The sequence below is a fragment of the Ostrinia furnacalis genome, unplaced genomic scaffold (assembly GCF_004193835.3).
Source record: "Ostrinia furnacalis isolate ACB-3 unplaced genomic scaffold, ASM419383v2 OfSCF0353, whole genome shotgun sequence".
NCBI lineage: Eukaryota > Metazoa > Arthropoda > Insecta > Lepidoptera > Crambidae > Ostrinia > Ostrinia furnacalis.
In genome coordinates this window covers 26,890-46,750 of record NW_021130592.1, presented here as the reverse complement: position 1 = coordinate 46,750, position 19,861 = coordinate 26,890, and the positions used below count along the sequence as shown (strand labels likewise).

Below are 19,861 nucleotides of genomic sequence, written 5' to 3'. Positions count from 1 at the left end.
TCAGATAACTCGATAACAGAAGGGTTCCCAAACTGCTTGTAACTTGATTACGAACTTCCGAATGCGAGGATATCTGCAGAGCAAAGGCATTTGCCCTTTTCCTCGACATCTTCAATCTGGTATTTGTATAGGACAACTAGGGGTCGCAATACCGAATCATTTCAGCAAAACCGGTATTTTCGGTATTGGCTCTAGACCAATACCGATAGTCCGGTATTTTCGATATTTCCGGGATTAAGCTAAAGTTAGCAAATTTAGTATAATAAAGTTAGTTTGCGGAGGAATAGTAAGTAGTAGGGCTTGCAATATCGGATAGTTTTCAATTCCGGAACTGATTTCCGACATAGGGCACTCAACTCCGGAATTCCGGTACTAGTTCCGGAATTGGTTAAAAAAATAAAGCGCCTCCCGACAAACACCTACACGTATGTGGCCTCCACTTCAGAACCTTGCCCCATCGGCCGTCTGTTCTACGTGCTATATACCTACCCCTGCCCATTGCCACTTTAGGTTGCTAATCCGACCGCTATGTCAGGCAACTGTAGTTATTTTACGAATCTCCTCATTTCTGAAAAGAAACACCTAGCGAAGCCCTCTCCATAGCATGCTGTGTAACTTTGAGCTTATTATAAGGCCTATAGTGAGAGGCCACGTTTCCGAACCGTATGTCATCACTACTGGTAACACACTTTCGTGGACTCCCATCTTTAGGCACTGAGGTGTTGTGGTCGAAAAGATGTTATGTAGTTTCCCGAACGCCGTTCAGCCGAGTTGGATTCGACGTATTATAACATCTCCCTGCTTCACAGCTCGCTGCAGAGGAATCGTGAAAACCTCGTGCTCAGCCAGGCTTAAAAACCTTCTCATAGTGCAAGAACGCCAGTCATAGTGGCAAGTTAGACTATTCGGTCTTCTGTATAACCTGCCGTAGCGTATATATGTAGTATATGGTACTGTGTACCCTTTTCGAAAACCGGCTTCTTCGAGAGGCTATTCCTTAAGGCTTTAACCCCTTTCTTGAAGAAAAACACCACCACGCCTATGTTCCATGCCTCTGGCATAATTACAGTCTCTGAAAGACTTTCAGTATCGTTTTCCACGCGCCGCGTTCAGAAGCTCCGAGGTTATTCCGTCATTCATCACCCGGTGCCTTGTTTGTTCTTTAGCTGTTTGAGAGCCATCCTAATCTCGTATGGCTGATGTCCTGAATATCTTCGGTATAGTGTCGAGTCAGCTTAGCCCTTGGTTGGGACCCTCAGCTTTTGCTGAAATTACACTACCGTCCGCTGTCTTCAGCTTCGTCAGCTGGCTTTGCCCAATAGAGTACTTACAACTCACTCACTTGCACCGTTCGCGCCACGCCATTGGCTGAATTGGCTCGTTCGCTAATCATTGCGCGGGACAGAGAGAAACTACGCAATATCTTTCTGTCACACGAAAGTCTACAACCAATGTGTGTTACCAGTGATAACTTATGGCTCTGAAACGTGGCCTCTCACTATAGGCCTTATACAGAAGCTCAAAGTTGCACAGCGTGCTATGGAGAGGACTATGCTTGGTGTTTCTTTGCGAGATCGAATCAGAAATGAGGAGATCCGTAAACGAACTAAAGTCACTGACATAGCCCGACGGATTAGCAAGCTGAAGTGGCAATGGGCAGGGCACATAGTACGCAGAACTGACGGCCGATGGGGCAGCAAGGTTCTGGAATGGAGGCCGCGTACCGGAAAACGCAGCGTGAGACNTTCAAAGTCAAAATCCGGATTTTTTTATAGCCTCAAAATCCGGATTTTTCAGACATTTTCGAATTTCGAATAATCCGGATTGCAATCTCTACGTGAGACGTCCACCTGCAAGGTGAACCGACGACATCGTAAAGGTAGCAGGGAAGCGCAGGACGCAGGCCGCTACCAATCGATCAACGTGGAAAGCATTGGGGGAGGCCTATGTTCAGCAGTGGACGTCCTATGGCTGAAATGATGACTAAAACCGAAAATACCGAATATCCCGGTTTTTGTGAAATGAATACCGGTATTAATTAGACCTAAATTTGGACCGGTATTCCGGTATTTTCGAAATTCGGTATCCCGGTTTGCGACCCCTAAGGACAACTGACCTTATGTGTATTACGGAGGAAGGAACTAAATGGATCAGGAGCGTGGGGTGCATTTAAGTCAATTATGCAGCATCCATCACGTACAAAGTAGTCCTTTCCTTTTGGAGAAAAGTGCCATAACAAGTAGGTATCTTAAAAGAAAAATTCAGAATTGAAGATTTTTGTTAGTGGCGAGTTCAATCATAGTTTAACTTTCCCTTGGATTAGCTTATCCTTATCTGGTTGGGTTTTTAATGGTCGAGCAGCAATAGCTGTAGGTAGGTCCTATAAGTTGCAGAGATGGAAAGTTTTTAACAAAGATAAATCACGTATGAATAAGGCAACTAAACGAACAACAAAGATTATGCTACGTTTGCTCGGTTAGTTGATGAGAAACGACATAAGTTTTCTGAGCACGTATCTAGTAAAGTAGGGCTACTCCGAAAAGCCGTTTACGTAGTTTCGGATATATCTGTCACTGTCGCTCATGCTGGTATTTCGCTTTGTGTGAGAGGGATGGAAACATTCGATCTTCGGATTACGTTTTTAGGAGTAGCCCCGGTGTACCTGCGCGCTGTTTCTAAGCAAATACGATTAATCTTGGAAGTCGTCGATTTATCTAATCATTATCGGCAATAATAGTCTTAGTTATCGTGACTTACTGAAATTATAAAACTGTTGTCTTATCGAGCTATCAACAATTTGATAATCTACAAATTGGCTGTATTACCTACCTGCCTTCAATTTATTACTACCTAAAGATACACGTGATACTTCCTGGCAGAACCCCCTAAGGTTTGATTCTGCATTTAAAGAATTCAGCATCACGTAAAGATAATTTATGATCCTTTACGTTTTAAAGCAGACAAACAATGCCAGCGATATTAGTCTGTTTGATGATAAAGTTTAATTAAACCACAAATTAATTAATAGTTTGCCGAAACTTTTGATAAGAAAAGTGTTAGATAGTGTTGAACGCAGGACACTAAAGATTTTGTAAGACACACTGAAATCCAAGTCACGAGTAAAAGCTAGTTAAAGACTTAAAAAAAACCTGTGAGACCTCAAAACCCATTACTGTAACTAGAAGATAACCAGAAAACAATGTGTAAAATGGAACCTTGCTACAATGCAACGTGGCTAGTCAACATTTGCAGTTCACGTTCACGACTATCAACATTGAACAAACAAGCGAGTTTTAATTAGGTGTTACGTATTTTTTTGTTATCAAGGAAGTAGGTAGGTAAATATTGGCATAAACTGCACAATGGATATAAAAATTTATAATAAATTATGCTTCTGTATTAAATAACATAAACCCCTCGCGAATATACCTAAGTCGAAATATTTTTAACCATTTCTCTTTATAGTACCTACATAGCGCGAATTAATTCACATACGAATTGAAAGTCAGATGCTTCAAAAACACGATTGCTGCTATGACCGAAAAAAGTAAGACGGTAAGAGATCTTCGTATTTATTGACGAAATCAGAATTAAAATTAATTCATGCTCAATAAAATGCAGGAAATGCATTAATGGTGTGAGTGTAGGAACGCTTTACTTGCAGTCCGCATTTAACGTTAGTTAGTAGGAGTTCTAACATTTATGTTTTAACCGCCTTTTGAATATTTTAAAGCTGTGAACAAACCATGATAATAAAATTGGGTAGGAGAGTCCTACAGCCCTGCAGCATAATATTGCTTAACACGTGGAAGATTTTTAATGGAATGCGTAACGTCGTAACCATCAAATTAACCTTCAAAGACAACGAAGACGAAGTTAAACCATAGAAAATTATTTGTCGACGGAGCTCCTTGCTGAATACAATCAGGTGTACGAAACTTTGAGATAAAATTAGCCGTTGTATCACAGGCTCCGATCGACGAGACACATTTCACTAAGCCCAGTGAAGCCGGGCTAATGTCATTGACACACATTCTTTCCATTATGAACGATAATTAATTAAGTTACAACTCCATTGTTCAATTTAAGGCAAGCGTAGTAACGTTAACAAGTGTACTTTTGGGTCTTTGTACAAGTAACTATAGGATTATTTATACAGGTGTTTGAGAACAATGGACAGGTGGACACTTCAGCACAATTCTATTGAAAATCTTTTTGAATAAAATTTAGTAAGCCTAGACACAGACCGATTTTTAGTTGGCCGATAGTTGGGTCGGGCTGTTGATCAATATAGAGATGTATGGAAGTGCGTACATTACACAGATTTGGTATTGACCGATTCTTGATACAAATTAGAATCGGGCCCAACTATCGGCCAACTAAAAATCGGTGGCCTGCGCCTAGGCTGACAGAGCGTTTTAAACCTTAGAGAAATCTTGGTCTTGTCACTAGAGTTGAGTGGTCATATTCTCACCTAGTGGGAAGTTGGGAACTAATGAGTATGGTACTTGAGACGCCATGAACCTAGAATAAAGTAGTGGTATCACGTCTGAGAATATTCTTTCTAGGCTTCCGTATTTAACGGAGAGTTAAATTACAGTTAAATATTTTTTTTAAAAGTGGCCTGACTATGTCATTTGTCATCATACTCGTAATGAGTCCATCTAGCAATGACAAGTCGTATCAGCAAAATTTAATATAGCTGGTATAGCATGTTTTGTTGATTGAATTAGGGTAAGTGTGCTAGTTTTCGTCCAATTATCGGAGTTGCCAACTTTGTGATGCGAAATGAATATCTTAAAATACCCTTACTCATATGAATCAAATGTCATTTTAATCCTTATATAGTCTACTTTACGTTAATATTATATGAAAATAAGTAAATACCACGGGTTTTTTTATAAAAAATATTTTATGCAAAAGAGGCGATTTCACTAGTTTTCGTCCAAAAAAATCAGTTTTCGTCCTAGTTTACGCTAGTTTTCGACCACTGTGTAGAAAAAAGGGTGCAGTTGAATTATTAACTTAAAACCAATTCTACAATACAGTAACTATGGATTGTGGTATATCATTTGAAAGGTAATTTTGTTAGCTTTCAAATGATATCAAAAAGATTTAAATAAGTTTCTTACCTAAATTTAGGAAAATATTGCAATAGGTCGAAGGATAAATGGACGAAAACTAATCTACAGGAATAGCTAATTTTGGTTTTCGTCCACCCCAGTGTTTGCTCATGACGTCATGGACGAAAACACAACAACGTTTAAAGCTGTTTTTTGTTTTCGTCCACATCTTTTTAACGGTTTTTATGGGTTTATCACTGTTAAAAAGTGGACGTAAACTAAAATGTTTAATGTAATAGCAATAAAGATCATATTGGAAGAAAAAACATTGTATTTTGTAGGTCCATTGAAGTAAAATGATTATTAAAAATATTAACTAGGTGTCAGGGTTTCCGTCCACGTGGACGAAAACCAAAATCTTGCAAAATTGTTATGCTAGTATTAGTCCACTTAATTATCTAAGATTTCTATACAAAAACTTTAATAAACCCTTAAAATAGTGTTTATTATGCTAATAATTAGACATACGTGCCAAAAACATAACGTAAAGTAGCTAAAACAGTAATTAAACATACCATGAAAGTTCCCTACCGGCACGTTTTTTTTCTAACTTGACGACGTTTTCCATTCACCTGTGTGCAGCAGCAACTTCCGTAGATTTTTTTGGAGTTATTACTTGTCAAATTACATTTTCATGCAGGCAGAACTGTTACTTAGATATTATAGATTGTAACAAGTCCAAACTTGCACGGAAAGTTCGGTTTGTATTCTAATTTTCCGTATTTGTTTGTGACAAGTCGGTCAAATGGACGAAAACAGGAGCTGGACGGAAAACCGGCGCAATTACCCTACCTCCAATTGAATGCTGACCTGCCAGCGATTAGAGGCAGATTGCGCAGGCGGGCGTTGCATCGCTGTTATGATTTATGATAGTTCTACAAGTAGGTTAACCCTTCTAGAGTATTGAAAAAGACATTACTGGCTAGGAGATCGAAGCTTGAATCGAAACAATTTCGTATCGTTTGTAGGTTAAAATACCTAATTAAAATACCCAACCTAATTCAAAATCGAATAAGTAATATGATGAACGCCAAAGTAGGTAAGGATCGGTTCTTCATGTAACTTCACGATGTTATCTTATACTAATGGCACATAAATGTAGGCTATAATAAAGACATTTCATCCCTACTAATATTATAAATGCGAAAGTAACTGTCTGTCTGTGTCGCTTTCACGCCTAAACCACTGAACCGATTTTGATTAAATTTGTCATAGAGTCCCGGGAAAGGACATAGAATAGTTATTATCCCAGTTTTTGAAGAGGGACGCGCGCGATGAAGTTTTTCTGTGACAGACAAAATTTAACGCTGGCGAAGCCGCGGGCGGAAAGCTAGTTACATAAAGTTCATTTAGACACCAAGTCCACGGGTAGGTAGGTACCTACATACTATGTTTAGTATGACTACCGACCGTCCCGACAATATCTACGCTGCCGAAGGACATGCGATAATGACTTTTTTGTGACGACCCGACCATCGCTTCTAGATTGTAGGTACCTTCGTGAAGTTTTTGTAATAGGTAGGTACGTATTCGTATTCGGGGTGTTCGTCGATATCGACAATAATCCTCATAATCGATCAAAGTTCAACTAGATAAAATAGTAAATACCTATCTGAAATCTACCTTTGTAAGGACATAACAGAGATATGGATGGGTATCAAATAAATAGATAAATAGATGTTATCTATTCCCTTCAGATACCCAAGGAAACCTATAAACCTATTAAGTCCTCCTTTCCGAAAATCCGTGCTAGGTTCGAATTCCCCGGTTTCGAGACTCTGTAAGCTTCATAATAAATACTGCGATCAACTATCCCTATTTTGCACATCTATCCACAAAATTAAGCGTCAGATACATCAGTTAGAGTTTGCTTAATTTAATCCCTATATTTTCCATATCATAAAAAAAAAATATTCACTATTAATTGTTGCATTAAAATTTACTTAGATACCTACACTCTTTAACAACTCACTTATGCATGTGGTGTTTACCTACTTATAGTTGTACACTTAGTCCTAATAATTGTATTTGATAAACTAAAATGTATTAGTGTAACAATGTATTGGTGAACCAAATAAATAAATAAATAAATAAATAAATCTATTCTAGATACTCAAGGCATGAAAAAATACATATATTATTATAAAATGGGTTTAAGTTTGTTTTTAAGGGTCCCGTATGTAGTGGCGAAGGTCGATTTAGCGAAGTACCTACGTTTTAGCGAAAAACACTCATGGTGGTAGGTACCTACCTCCGCTGGAGCGAAAGGCTACTGAAGCGAAACACTCCGAACCGACTTTGCTGACCTAGGAGAGCTTAATTTTGATTTATATTACCCGTTTTTTAAACTTTTTTGTCATTTGTCTTTTTTTAAAGGCTCCATTGGACACAAAAATTGCTTGCAATTAATATTAACAATTGTTTTGTTATTTTTTTTAATTAGTTAATTGGTCAGTGTGCAAGTGCCAAATAAGCATCTATATTTTTTGTACTGCCAGTTTTTTATTGTTATAATAATAGAAAGTAATAATAAAAAGATAAGTAACATCATTTTATGTAAGTTAAATAAAACTGAATGGCCATTGTAAAGAATACCATTCAAAGTAGTGTTGCAACAAATAATAAAGAAAGGAAAGCATTTACAATGAGTCACTTCTCCGTACAAAGGGCAGGATGCTCATATGACCATGACACCGCATAAATGATATGAACTTCTTTGTTCGAAACTCTTTTCATTTCCTTTTGATCGCACTACTCTCTCAGAATCTGCATTGATTGATGCTACTGTTTATGTGTTACTTAGTGTTGTGTATTAATTGTCCTATACTTAACAGTTATTAGTTCTTTTAAATAAATAAAAAATAATACACTATGTGCTAATGTCAAAAGAAAACAAAAAAATATTAAAAATAATATGGAGATACACAATAAGAAAAGAAATGATAAAATTAAGATCAAAATAATTCCCTATGTGTAGAAAGGTAAGAAAACTATGTAAATGTAAATAATACAATAATAATATGTTGCTGTGTCTTTTATTATAAGACACTAACTATATTATGTAGATAATGTTCTACTTAGGTACTCTAAACTTTTATCAAGGAAGAACCCAATATATTGTAAAGAATCTTTACTGTACAAATGTTTTTCTTATGTATTCATATCTTAGTAAGTACATCAATAAATGTTATTATTCATTTATGATTTACTATTTTGGTTCATCATACACTGTGTAACATAAATTCCAGCACAATTCCAGTTCCAATCTCTAAACCACAATGAGGTTTTATTAATCATAGCTCTTTGCTTGGAGTGAAGATACGGGTTACTAGAACCACCGGAATACCGGACCACATTCCAATGTAGGAAGTAGCCATATGATAAGAAAAAAAGTGAATAAAATTTTGTGTAGCCCCGCTCCCGCACCTTCACAATAAATCGAATAGTAATATAAAAACAGATGGTACCAAATACCAAAGCACACTATTATCAGAAATAAGGTTAAATTACAAAAAAAACTCGTGCTCGCAAGAGCGCGTGGCCGCTGCACCAACTAAACAATGTAATAAAAACTCAACACTCACCAAATCATAGTCCAATGATCATAAATAATATCCACTGATGTTCATAACAGGAAAGTTAGAGCGCGAAATTAAACTTTTGTTTCATTGAAGACCCTGCATTGGAGTAAAAAATTAAAAACACGTGCAACACGTCCTCCCCCTTCCGCGTCGTTCATTGCACTTCAATTTCGGTGTTGTCATGTGTCAATATTAATTAATGATTAATATTGCCCCTAAAAGAAAACCATCTCAATTAAAATAGTTGATATAATATTCAGAATATAATTAATGTATTCTGAACATATACGGATGTATTATGATTATGGGGAGGGAGGAGAAGTTTGATTTTGTATAGAAGAAAAACTATTTACATGTGGTAACATTCACTTCAAATGTCATTGCCTTGCCCAGTCCTTTCCGGTTCTATTTTTAAAATATTTTTCCTTCTCATTTTCTTTCATTTGTTTTAATTTGTTCGTAATTAATTTTGTAGTGACCACTGAATAAAATGGTGAACGCAAGTTTAGCATACGAAATTCTACTTTACATAAATTCGTTTTATTTCGGTCTATTCGCAACATGTGAACTAGGAACGCTGATCCTGAAATCCGTATTGATTATAGAGAAGTATGGAGTCGACAAGGATCCAACCAAACTAGGCCAAGATTACGGTGTTTTATTGGGTTTGTTTGTGATCGAGGCGATCAGATTAATATTAGGCAGAAAGGGCAGTCTCAGTGAGAGAGGTAAGTTATTAAATTTTAGTTTATCAATGTAATATTTTTCATGACTCACATATTTTCTTACTCACAAAAATTTATTCTATACCTACCTAAAAGTGTTTTCATAAGAAAATGAAACTAATATAACATACCATTATTTTCAGATGTGCCAGTGATGTTCTCGGTGCTGCTAACAGTTCCCTCTATGATTGGTGTTCTGTATCTGCTCATCTGGCAAGTCGTGGTGCTAAGGATCGAATACATCTGGTGCACACTGATGTTGTCCTTGCAAATGCTAGAGTTTATGTTTGCGGCTATGTTTATTGTCACTATGTGTAAAGGCCCGACATACGACTAATTTTAATTTAGTTAAGGCATTTTATAAACAATGTTTTTTCAATTTGAACTCATTCGCCAAAGATTTGTAATAAGTACAAGATGCCAACATCCTCTTATACTATTATGTTTATAATAACTATTTTACTATTTGAAGTTGCTAGTCATGGATAATTAAAATATTTTCATAAAGGTAATAATATTTAACTACAAGATTATTAGCATTTTTGAATTACCTGCAACTATTTTTATACAGACAGAAAGTATGTACTTACTAAAATGTATGATATAAGATTTTATTTATGAAAGTTTAGATACCTACCAAAGATTTTAGTTTAGTTAGATGTGTGTTGACACTACACAACACAAGCCAGTATTTTATCACAGAGTGAGTGTTGTAGCACAAATATTATTTGTGTTGTGTGTAATATTTTGAAGCAGTTTTTCTGCAATTTAGATGTTTGTCTGTGACAGTTCTATTTATTATAGTTCATCTCATGATAACTAATGTACTTTAATGTTTTGGAAAGAGTATATTTCCCACTTATTATTATTAAGACCATAAATTCAGCCCTATATGTAACAAAAGTGATAATGTGGCCTTTTATAGATATGTATAGTGTTTATTATCAAAGTAAATCTTCCATTGTATTGTAGAAGATCTTATTGATACCAAGTTTGATGTTTGAAATGTTAAAATTGTTGTGCTTTACTATTATAGATATGCAATTTTTATAATACTTACTTAATATTATTGAACATGCAACATAAATACATAAACTTAATATTTACCAAAGAATAATCCAAGTTGTGATATTTATTCATTTTTATTATCTATATTCAAGTCCATAAAAATAAATGATTATGTAAATTACATACTTAAATAAATAATTTATTTATAACTATTTCTTAGAACAGATATACATTTATGGATTGCAGTGTATTTGAATCACATTAAAATTACTTTACAAAATCATTGTTATTTTCAATGTCTATTCTTTTCTGTATTCTGTTTGTAGGTAAAGAGGCATGCGCCCCTTGGCCATTTTATCTCTTTTGTGAACCCTGAGTTCATGTCTCATAAAAGCTTTTCTTGTGCCATATTTGTTACCACACATCCTGCAGCCAAAGTCTTTGATGCCTGCATGATCAGACTTAAAATGGACATCCATATCTTTCTGTGTATAAAAACCCCTCCGGCACTCCACACATTTGAATGGTCTATCTTTTTTATGGGTCAGCAAATGCCTATTCAAATTGCTCCTGGTCAGAAACCGTAAGTGGCACTTATCACACGAAAATGGCTTGTCCCCAGTATGAGTTCTCATATGAATTTTTAGGGATTCCATGAATCGTCCCCTGTATGGACATATTTGGCACTGGTATGGCAGTTCAAAGCTATGCAGCTGCATGTGCCTGACAAGATTGTCTTTTCGATACAACTTTCCACACACATCACAAATCAGGTGTGAAGCTGACTCATGTCTTGTTAAATGCTTCTTGTAAAGCTGAGGTGTCAGTAATCCAAAACAAATTGGGCATTGGATTCGCACATTTCTGTGTTGCTTGGAACTTTTATGAGCCAGATATTCCTTGTGGGAATCGAAGTTTAACTTGCAAACTTTACATTTGTAAGATGTAAGTTTTTTTGTTGTAGATTCAGAATAGTCATTGTTATCAGTTTCACTGAATGTTTCTGGTTCTAATTCGACTGTAGGGTCAGCTTGAATAGGAGCTTGATTTAGAAGTATTGCTTCAGTTTCTTTAGCCGACTTTCGGAATAAAATTGCACCTTGTAGAAGAGAGTGGCAGGCGTTGCATAAGTATTTCGGATACTCGTCACCTTCGCTTAATTCGATGTCTCCAAAAGATCTTACTGCTTCTGATAAATCTGCTGCACTGTCCTTAGCGTAAATAGGCACAGAACCATCCTTCAAACATATTCTGCATGTTATTTTAGTGGAGTTCGTGGAGTCTAAAAAATTGTTTAGGTCTACTTCAGTTTCACGTTTTTGAATACGTTTTTTCTGTCGTTTTCTTCGCAGAATTTTCAAAAAGAAGTACGACGTGGCCATGTTTTCATTCGACAAGTTTAAATTAAATTCAAACCTAAAATACGTGTTTTAACCGTGCCGATATTTCCTGAAATTAAGAAGAAAGAAAAGAAACAAAATCAAAACATTACTTCAATTGTTTTTTTTTCAGCAGACTCCGGTTGTCAGTCAATCTTTTATTTTTATTTGTCTATAACGAATAACGTTACGTGGTATATCTGTGTATGATGAGAGAAGAATCAATCTCAAGGAAAAAAATCTCCGAGCTTCTATGTTATAATCTCTTCCACATAAAGAGTAAATAAAGAGCGATATTAATTTAAACTTATTTATTTATTTAGAACGTGCACATAACACTTCAGAAGGCGGACTAAATGCCAGTCTGCATTCTGCTCCATAGTTAATTCCTCTATATTCTCCTCATTTACACTTTTCTTTAAATCTGAGAAAGAAAATATATCTTTTAGAATGTTTGTAGAGTTAGATAAATTAAGGAACTCATAATAATGATGGTATGATTACTACAACTCTCACTTGATAGTTCTTAGTATATATTTTTTTTGTAAAATATGGCTGTATGCTGAAATAGACTGAGTTAATCAATATTGAGGAACACTTTCTTTAGCATAGGTATTTGGGAGGGAAGTCGTGAGTTTTATGTAAAAACATTAAAGTTGCTTCTTTTCATCATAATTTATTTTAAAACACTACCAAGGGTAAATTGAGTAATTTCCTAAACATTTGAGAGATATTTATAGCATATTAGCATCCTGTTTTTTCTTCTCTGCCACCAAATATGATGGCATGCGGCCAAATAGTTGCTTTTCCCTTTTGTGTACTCTTCGTTGATGTTTCATCATTGCATTTCTATATCCAAATGCTTTGCCACATATGTTACACACATGATTTTTAATTCCTAAATGGTCTGCTTCAAAATGTCTCTGCAACGCTAGTGTAGTGTGGAAAGCTCGTTTACATGTATCACATTTATGTTGGGGTTCTTTGTGCTTAAACATGTGGCTGTTTAAATTGCTTTTGAATAGGAATCGCGCTGGGCATTCTGTACACATATACCGATAGTCCCCTGTATGAGTTCTCATATGAGTCTTGAGGAGTTCAGCATACCGTCCTCTGTATGGACAAAAAGAGCATTTGTGAGGAAAATCATTTCTATGCCGGATACTATGGTTGCGGTAGGCACATCGAAGTCTGAACGACTTTCCACAAATGTCACACACAAATTTCTTTTGATCGGAATCATGTAAGGTCATGTGCTCTCTGTAATAAGATTTGTTGATTATTTTATTGCAAATATTACAAGTGATTTTAGGGGGATTCTTATTTTTTTCTGCTTTTTCTTTCTTTATGGTCTCTACTTTTTCTTCTACGACCTCATTGTTTTCTGGCCATTTGAATTCTGATGGTTTTATTTCACTTAATTCATTGTCACTGAAGCTGTGATGTGAATCTCCTGGATCAAGGTAAGTTTCTTCTTTGAGAGGCTGTCTGAGGATTTCTTCGGCCTTTTTAGCTGTCTTTCTGAACAGTTTAGCTGTCTTTATGAAATTGTAACATGTCTTGCAAAGCAATTTCGGGTATTCGTCTTGGTTACTAACAAAAATGTCTCCAAATGTCTGCAAGGCTTCGACAACTTCCTCAGAGTTTTCATCTTCACTTTCAAATATCGCAAACGTGCCCTTCTGCAAGCAAACTCTGCATTTTGAATCGATATCGTCTTTTGTTTTTATTAACGCCTCTGGTAGTTCTGTATAATAGTCGTGGATGTTGTTATTACTACTGCGTTTGGCCTTTTGAGCTTTGGACCAATAATACCAAGTAGTCATTTTATTCCGATAACACGATTAAATAATTTTTCGAATAGATTTCGAAAAAGCTAGAAACAAACAATTCAAAATAAATGTTACTATTTTTAAAATGTCAAAGAAATGAATGAACGATGAGCTTAATCATTCATTCTTCTCACGCACACAGACAAAACATTTCATTGATATTGATTTTTCCATACTGTGGATTTTTCATTCTAGATTACGTTTATTGACAAACAAAGGTCAGTGACCTTTCACTTTTTTATTTTAACATTGAAAGCCAGCAATGAAATCATTTATTAATTGTGATTTTTTAAGCTTATGATTAAAATCGGTGAGATTATAAGATCGGATAAATGCGGCCAGCCTCTCTTCTATATTGGTTGCTATAACAGAACATACGTTGCAAAAAATAAAAATAAACGTTTGCTTTTTATACATTTAATTTTACGAAAAAGTCCGTAAATTTTTAGTGTATAAAATATAATTAGTGTATAAGTAATAAAACATAAATACATTTATGTATCTTTTGCAATTTCAGGATTATCTTTCAAGTAATCAGCCACACGGCCCTTGCCATTTGTTAATCTTTTACGTTTGTGCACTTTGAGCTGGTGACACATCATGCTGTTTCTGGAAGTAAAAGCTTTTCCACACATATTACAGGCAAAGTTTCTGATACCCAAATGAATAGCATCATTGTGTTTATCAAAATCGGATTTGGAATAAAAATATTTATCACAGGTTTCACATTTGATGTCTGTAGGACCCTGATGCCTTTGGAGATGTTTATTGAGGTTGCTCTTGGTGATGAACTTAGCAGGACATTTGGTGCATTTGTAATTATAGTCTCCAGTGTGTGTTCGTATATGAATTTTCAGAAGTCCAGCATAGCGTCCTCGATAAGGGCAAAACATACATTTATATTTATACTCATTGCCATGGGTTAACATGTGCAGTTTTAAAGCATATTTTCGTTTAAAATCTTTTCCACATTGATCACATATAAGTTTTTGAATTGAGTCATTGTCTTTGTGAGTCCGGTTGTGTTTTCTTCTTGGTTGATATTCATCATTTGTTTGTTGATCTGGATGAATTTTTTGGATATGGGCTCTATAATATGAATAGCATACAGATTTTTCGCAAAATGGACATTTTCTGAGCCTTTCCCCTTTTTCTTCATCATTACCATGTAGTTTTAAATGTAGTTTATAATATGACTTGGTCAAATATTTTTCACATACTGGACATTTAATTTTTGGGTTGTCAGAAGGTTTTTTCAGAGCATTTTCATGTTCTTCTGTCTTACAATGTACCTCAAAATCTTCTATAGACTGAAACAGTATCTCGCAAGTTGTGCATTCTTGCATAAGTAAGCTTACTTCCTCAGAGTTATGAGTTTTTAAATGTTTATTAAAATTTTCTGTCAATACAAATAGATTACATTTAGGACATTGAATGTTCATAGGTCCCAAACAGTTGCTATTGATATGTTGATTATAATCTTGAGTAGACTCAAAATTCATATTGCACAGATCGCAGTTGTAACCTTCAGTTTCCTCATCTGAATTTGCATTTTCCGTAGATATTATAGAATTCTTATCAGTGTCAGAAACAATGATCATTACCATTTCATTATCCTCACTGTTTTGTAACAGTTCTGATTGATCTATTCGGTCTAAAGCATTATTATCACTGTCACTTTCCTGAAAATTGTCTTCATCAGATACTGGCTCTTCCATGTATGACTGAGTTTCTTTAGCAAGGGTTCTAAACACAACCGCACTTTGCAGTAGCTGGTAACAAGTCTCGCAGATGTGTTTCGGAGTGTCGTCATATTTATCGAGACAAATATCACCGAAAATTCTGATTTCCTCAGAAATCCTGGAATCGTCCTTTTCATCATAAATCGGAATGTCACCGTCGCCCAAACAAATTCGACATATTTGGTCTTCCATTATGGACAGAAATGCTGTATGATCTTTTTTTAGCAGAGTATGTTATCCAATTTATTTAGTTTTTCCTTGTTGTGTTGACNGGCTTTTATTGATGGTATACTTGGAATTGCTCTAGAGCCAATGAGGAAGTTGGAGACATTCTCATAAAATGACAGATGAATGAATGAATGAACTTCAATCTTTGCGTTTTGTTTTCATCACAGATATGGATTAGAGGTTTTCATCATCATCTATTTCCTGCATAGTGTACCTACAATGCGCCAAAAGATTTAAAAGTATCTTTTAGTCCTTCCCCGTTTAGTGGTGAATTTTTTGTATTATTATAAAATTGTGAGTAGTATTTGTATGAAAGTCGTGCGAACATGTTTATTTTCTAGGGTCACAGAGTCAACAAGGAACCTATCTAAGTCCGACTTTACTCAATCAACATAGCACAGCGACCCAATAATATTTAGTTTGCAATAATTTTAGCTTTCAAATGTATAATAAGTGCTTAGACTGTTTACCTAAGTGCCTAATACACTTAAACATCTGTAGTGGTTAAATTAAAAACTTTAAAATTGTCAAAGCTATTTATTTGATACATTAATAAATAAAACATTACACAATGACATAAATAATAATCACAGACAATAATAATAGCATTATATTATTTAATGTAAATAAAATTATTGTAACTTCAAATATTTAGGTACCTACTCTTTTCCATGATCTAGTTTGTGAATTTCTCATAAAATCAGGGAAACATACAAATTTAGGTCAATTTCTTAAGTAAGTAAATAAATACAAGTAAATTAATGCCTAATTATGATAATTTTACATTATTTTCTTTAACATTTCTAAAAACGGTAAATAATAATATAGCAACGGCAAAAAATAATTATTATAAAATATGTTGAATCGCACTATCTTCATAAGAGTTGTAGGTGCGTACAACATTAGTTAAATCTTTCAAAGAAACTGCTAATAAAATTGAACTATGTTTTATGATTCCCAAGTCATATTTTTATGGGAATTATACATTCTTTGTGAAGCCTATAAAATAAATGAATTAATAGAAATACCTAAATGAGTTAATTCTGTTAAAAAATAAGTATTTTAATTGTGTCAGATAATAAGTTACAATTATATGAATTTTGAATAAAAAAACAATATAAATAAGTAAGTAGGCGAGTAACGTTTTAGTTCGGCCTTAAGGGGCCGCGCGCGCGCAGTTTATACAGCTATTTTATAATCACCCAAAATAATTTTGAGAGTGGAATAAAATATGACAAAGTTGGTATGTGAACTTCCGAGAAATTATGTTTTAAGTAACGGCGGAGTATCTCATTTTCAGTATATTTCGTATGAAAATTTGATTCTATCTAATATTTTATTTCACTCTTGGAATATCTTTGATAATTATAAAATAAACTCCNGGGAACGAGAGGTGGGAATAGTCCCGTAAAATAAACTCCACAGACTTCAGTTATTACGCCAAAATTAAGTTTTACGAATTCAACTATTTGGTTTCGCTAAGCATTTTGCATTTTTAAACAAGTCTACAATTTATCTATTGAAAACTATTTTACATGAATTATACTCGCTCTAACTGGCATATATAACATTAATACTCAATAATACCGGCTTTAACTTTCCTATATTAATCTAATCGCTAGATACTATTTAACTCTCACTTTTATTAATTAGCATTAGTAACTGTTTACAATGTAAGTCGATAGAAATATAAAAAAGTAAGAATTTGATTAGAAAAGAGTATTGTATAACGTGCTTAATTTAAGGTAGTAGTTTATCAATTCCGAGATTTTCACATTTTAAACAAAAAAGGACTATAAATTGATTTTTTTGGAAAGTTTTATCGTTGTGATATTAAAGTAAAATTATGTTATTTTGTTGGCATTGAAATTTATATTACGTTTAAATAAAAGAAATAAACCCAAAAACTGAGAAAAAGATCTCGGAATCGATTCTATTGCTTCGTAATTTGAAAGTGCTTAAAAAGGGATCATCTTATACGGATTGCCTTTTATATTTAAAAAAATAAATCAGATGAACAAGTTTTGTCACTCGCCAGTAGCGCCAACTAGTGGGCACTTATAGCTATTTTATGTTATCAAAGTTAACAAATATGTAATAGGGTTGACAAAGAGTCGATAAAGTGTACATCGATATAAAATCGAATTATTAATAATAGGCAATGCGTGTAAGACATAATCAAGAGTACGAAGAGTTTTACAACAAGGAAGCATAATTTCCAAAACACCTTAAAAGCTATTAATATTTATATCAAATTCGCTAACATATTGGTGCATTAATAGTCTATAATTTACCAATCACTAATACCCGGTTTGTCCGTTTCAATCAAATGAATTGAATGACATTTCGTGTGATAGATAATCAACATGGTTGAAGTAAAGACACACTAAAACATAAAATGGGTGTCAAGTTTAGAGTTACGTATGATATATTATTATCTCCAGTCCTCAAACTTTTTCTGAATGGAATAAACTAAATCAATTTATTTAGTTCATAAACACTCATTCAATGCTTCAGTTGTTTCTGAAGGACTCACACAATCATTTTGATTTCGGAAAACCAGGTTAAACAATACACGTAGCAACATTTCGCTATTTCAACGGCTACCGCTATTATTACAGCAACGGTAATTTAACTATACCGGTATATATATTTTGCTAACATACTATGTAATCTTGCCTACATTGTCACAGATATTTTGAACACTATGTCGATACAAGTCAAGCTATCATTCTGAGGACTAATATTACTACTAATTTAATACCTTAAATTACTTGCATTTGCGTATTTTTAAAGTTATACTATTGTGAATCGAGTAAATACTGTTTATTTTTTATAGTTTGTGAGAAAATAGTCTGTTATAAAAGGCTTTTCGTTGCCTATGTCGATTATAGTGCAAAAGTATAAAATTAATCTGTTATGTAAAAGCTATTATTGCTATAAATGTATGTATTGTAAATATTTCATAAAAGTAGTTTTATCGATATAATATGTGTTACACATCGGAACAACTCTATTTTGTATACTAAGGCGAATGTTACAATAGAATCGTTGGGGAACTATTTTGGTGAACTCGTACAAACAAAGAAATACGCTTGCAGGGTTTTCTGCCTCCATCAAAAAGGCGCATCTTTAAAATATCAATCAATTATTTTCCAATACTGTTTGGTTTACTTTTAGCGGATATTCGACTCTTAATGGAGGATCTCGGAATCGATTCTATTGCTTCGTAATTTGAAAGTGCTTAAAAAGGGATCATCTTATACGGATTGCCTTTTATATTTAAAAAAATAAATCAGATGAACAAGTTTTGTCACTCGCCAGTAGCGCCAACTAGTGGGCACTTATAGCTATTTTATGTTATCAAAGTTAACAAATATGTAATAGGGTTGACAAAGAGTCGATAAAGTGTACATCGATATAAAATCGAATTATTAATAATAGGCAATGCGTGTAAGACATAATCAAGAGTACGAAGAGTTTTACAACAAGGAAGCATAATTTCCAAAACACCTTAAAAGCTATTAATATTTATATCAAATTCGCTAACATATTGGTGCATTAATAGTCTATAATTTACCAATCACTAATACCCGGTTTGTCCGTTTCAATCAAATGAATTGAATGACATTTCGTGTGATAGATAATCAACATGTTTGAAGTAAAGACACACTAAAACATAAAATGGGTGTCAAGTTTAGAGTTACGTATGATATATTATTATCTCCAGTCCTCCAACTTTTTCTGAATGGAATAAACTAAATCAATTTATTTAGTTCATAAACACTCATTCAATGCTTCAGTTGTTTCTGAAGGACTCACACAATCATTTTGATTTCGGAAAACCAGGTTAAACAATACACGTAGCAACATTTCGCTATTTCAACGGCTACCGCTATTATTACAGCAACGGTAATTTAACTATACCGGTATATATATTTTGCTAACATACTATGTAATCTTGCCTACATTGTCACAGATATTTTGAACACTATGTCGATACAAGTCAAGCTATCATTCTGAGGACTAATAACACCTTAAATTACTTGCATTTGCGTATTTTTAAAGTTATACTATTGTGAATCGAGTAAATACTGTTTATTTTTTATAATTTGTGAGAAAATAGTCTGTTATAAAAGGCTTTTCGTTGCCTATGTCGATTATAGTGCAAAAGTATAAAATTAATCTGTTATGTAAAAGCTATTATTGCTATAAATGTATGTATTGTAAATATTTCATAAAA

The 19,861-nt window shown here is 34.2% G+C and overlaps 5 protein-coding genes across 6 annotated transcripts in view; 1 reads left to right on the top strand and 4 right to left on the bottom strand.

Annotated features, from left to right (window-relative positions):
* The window catches only part of Ent2 (Equilibrative nucleoside transporter 2), a 58,726-nt gene extending 49,847 nt beyond the window's left edge, over nt 1-8,879 (bottom strand). For both annotated transcript variants that reach the window (XM_028316145.1, XM_028316151.1), the window contains exon 1: nt 8,708-8,879. The gene's annotated coding sequence lies outside the window, so the exon portion shown is untranslated. The remainder of the gene's footprint in view (nt 1-8,707) is intronic.
* Nucleotides 8,880-8,910: 31 nt separating this feature from the next.
* LOC114361216 (transmembrane protein 80-like) lies at nt 8,911-10,537 on the top strand. The gene is made up of 2 exons (XM_028316201.1): nt 8,911-9,432; nt 9,573-10,537. The coding sequence occupies exons 1-2, from the start codon at nt 9,195-9,197 to the stop codon at nt 9,764-9,766; spliced, it is 432 nt and encodes a 143-aa protein (XP_028172002.1). The 5' UTR covers nt 8,911-9,194; the 3' UTR covers nt 9,767-10,537.
* On the bottom strand, nt 10,247-11,945 carry LOC114361206 (gastrula zinc finger protein XlCGF17.1). Its single transcript, XM_028316188.1, has one exon. It carries the CDS (start codon nt 11,817-11,819, stop codon nt 10,737-10,739), a length of 1,083 nt encoding a protein of 360 aa, XP_028171989.1. The 5' UTR covers nt 11,820-11,945; the 3' UTR covers nt 10,247-10,736.
* Nucleotides 11,946-12,342: 397 nt separating this feature from the next.
* On the bottom strand, nt 12,343-13,751 carry LOC114361199 (zinc finger protein 334-like). Its single transcript, XM_028316179.1, has one exon. It carries the CDS (start codon nt 13,640-13,642, stop codon nt 12,551-12,553), a length of 1,092 nt encoding a protein of 363 aa, XP_028171980.1. The 5' UTR covers nt 13,643-13,751; the 3' UTR covers nt 12,343-12,550.
* Nucleotides 13,752-14,087: 336 nt separating this feature from the next.
* LOC114361110 (zinc finger protein 709-like) lies at nt 14,088-15,663 on the bottom strand. Its single transcript, XM_028316050.1, has one exon. It carries the CDS (start codon nt 15,580-15,582, stop codon nt 14,143-14,145), a length of 1,440 nt encoding a protein of 479 aa, XP_028171851.1. The 5' UTR covers nt 15,583-15,663; the 3' UTR covers nt 14,088-14,142.
* Between the last annotated feature and the right edge of the window lie 4,198 nt (nt 15,664-19,861).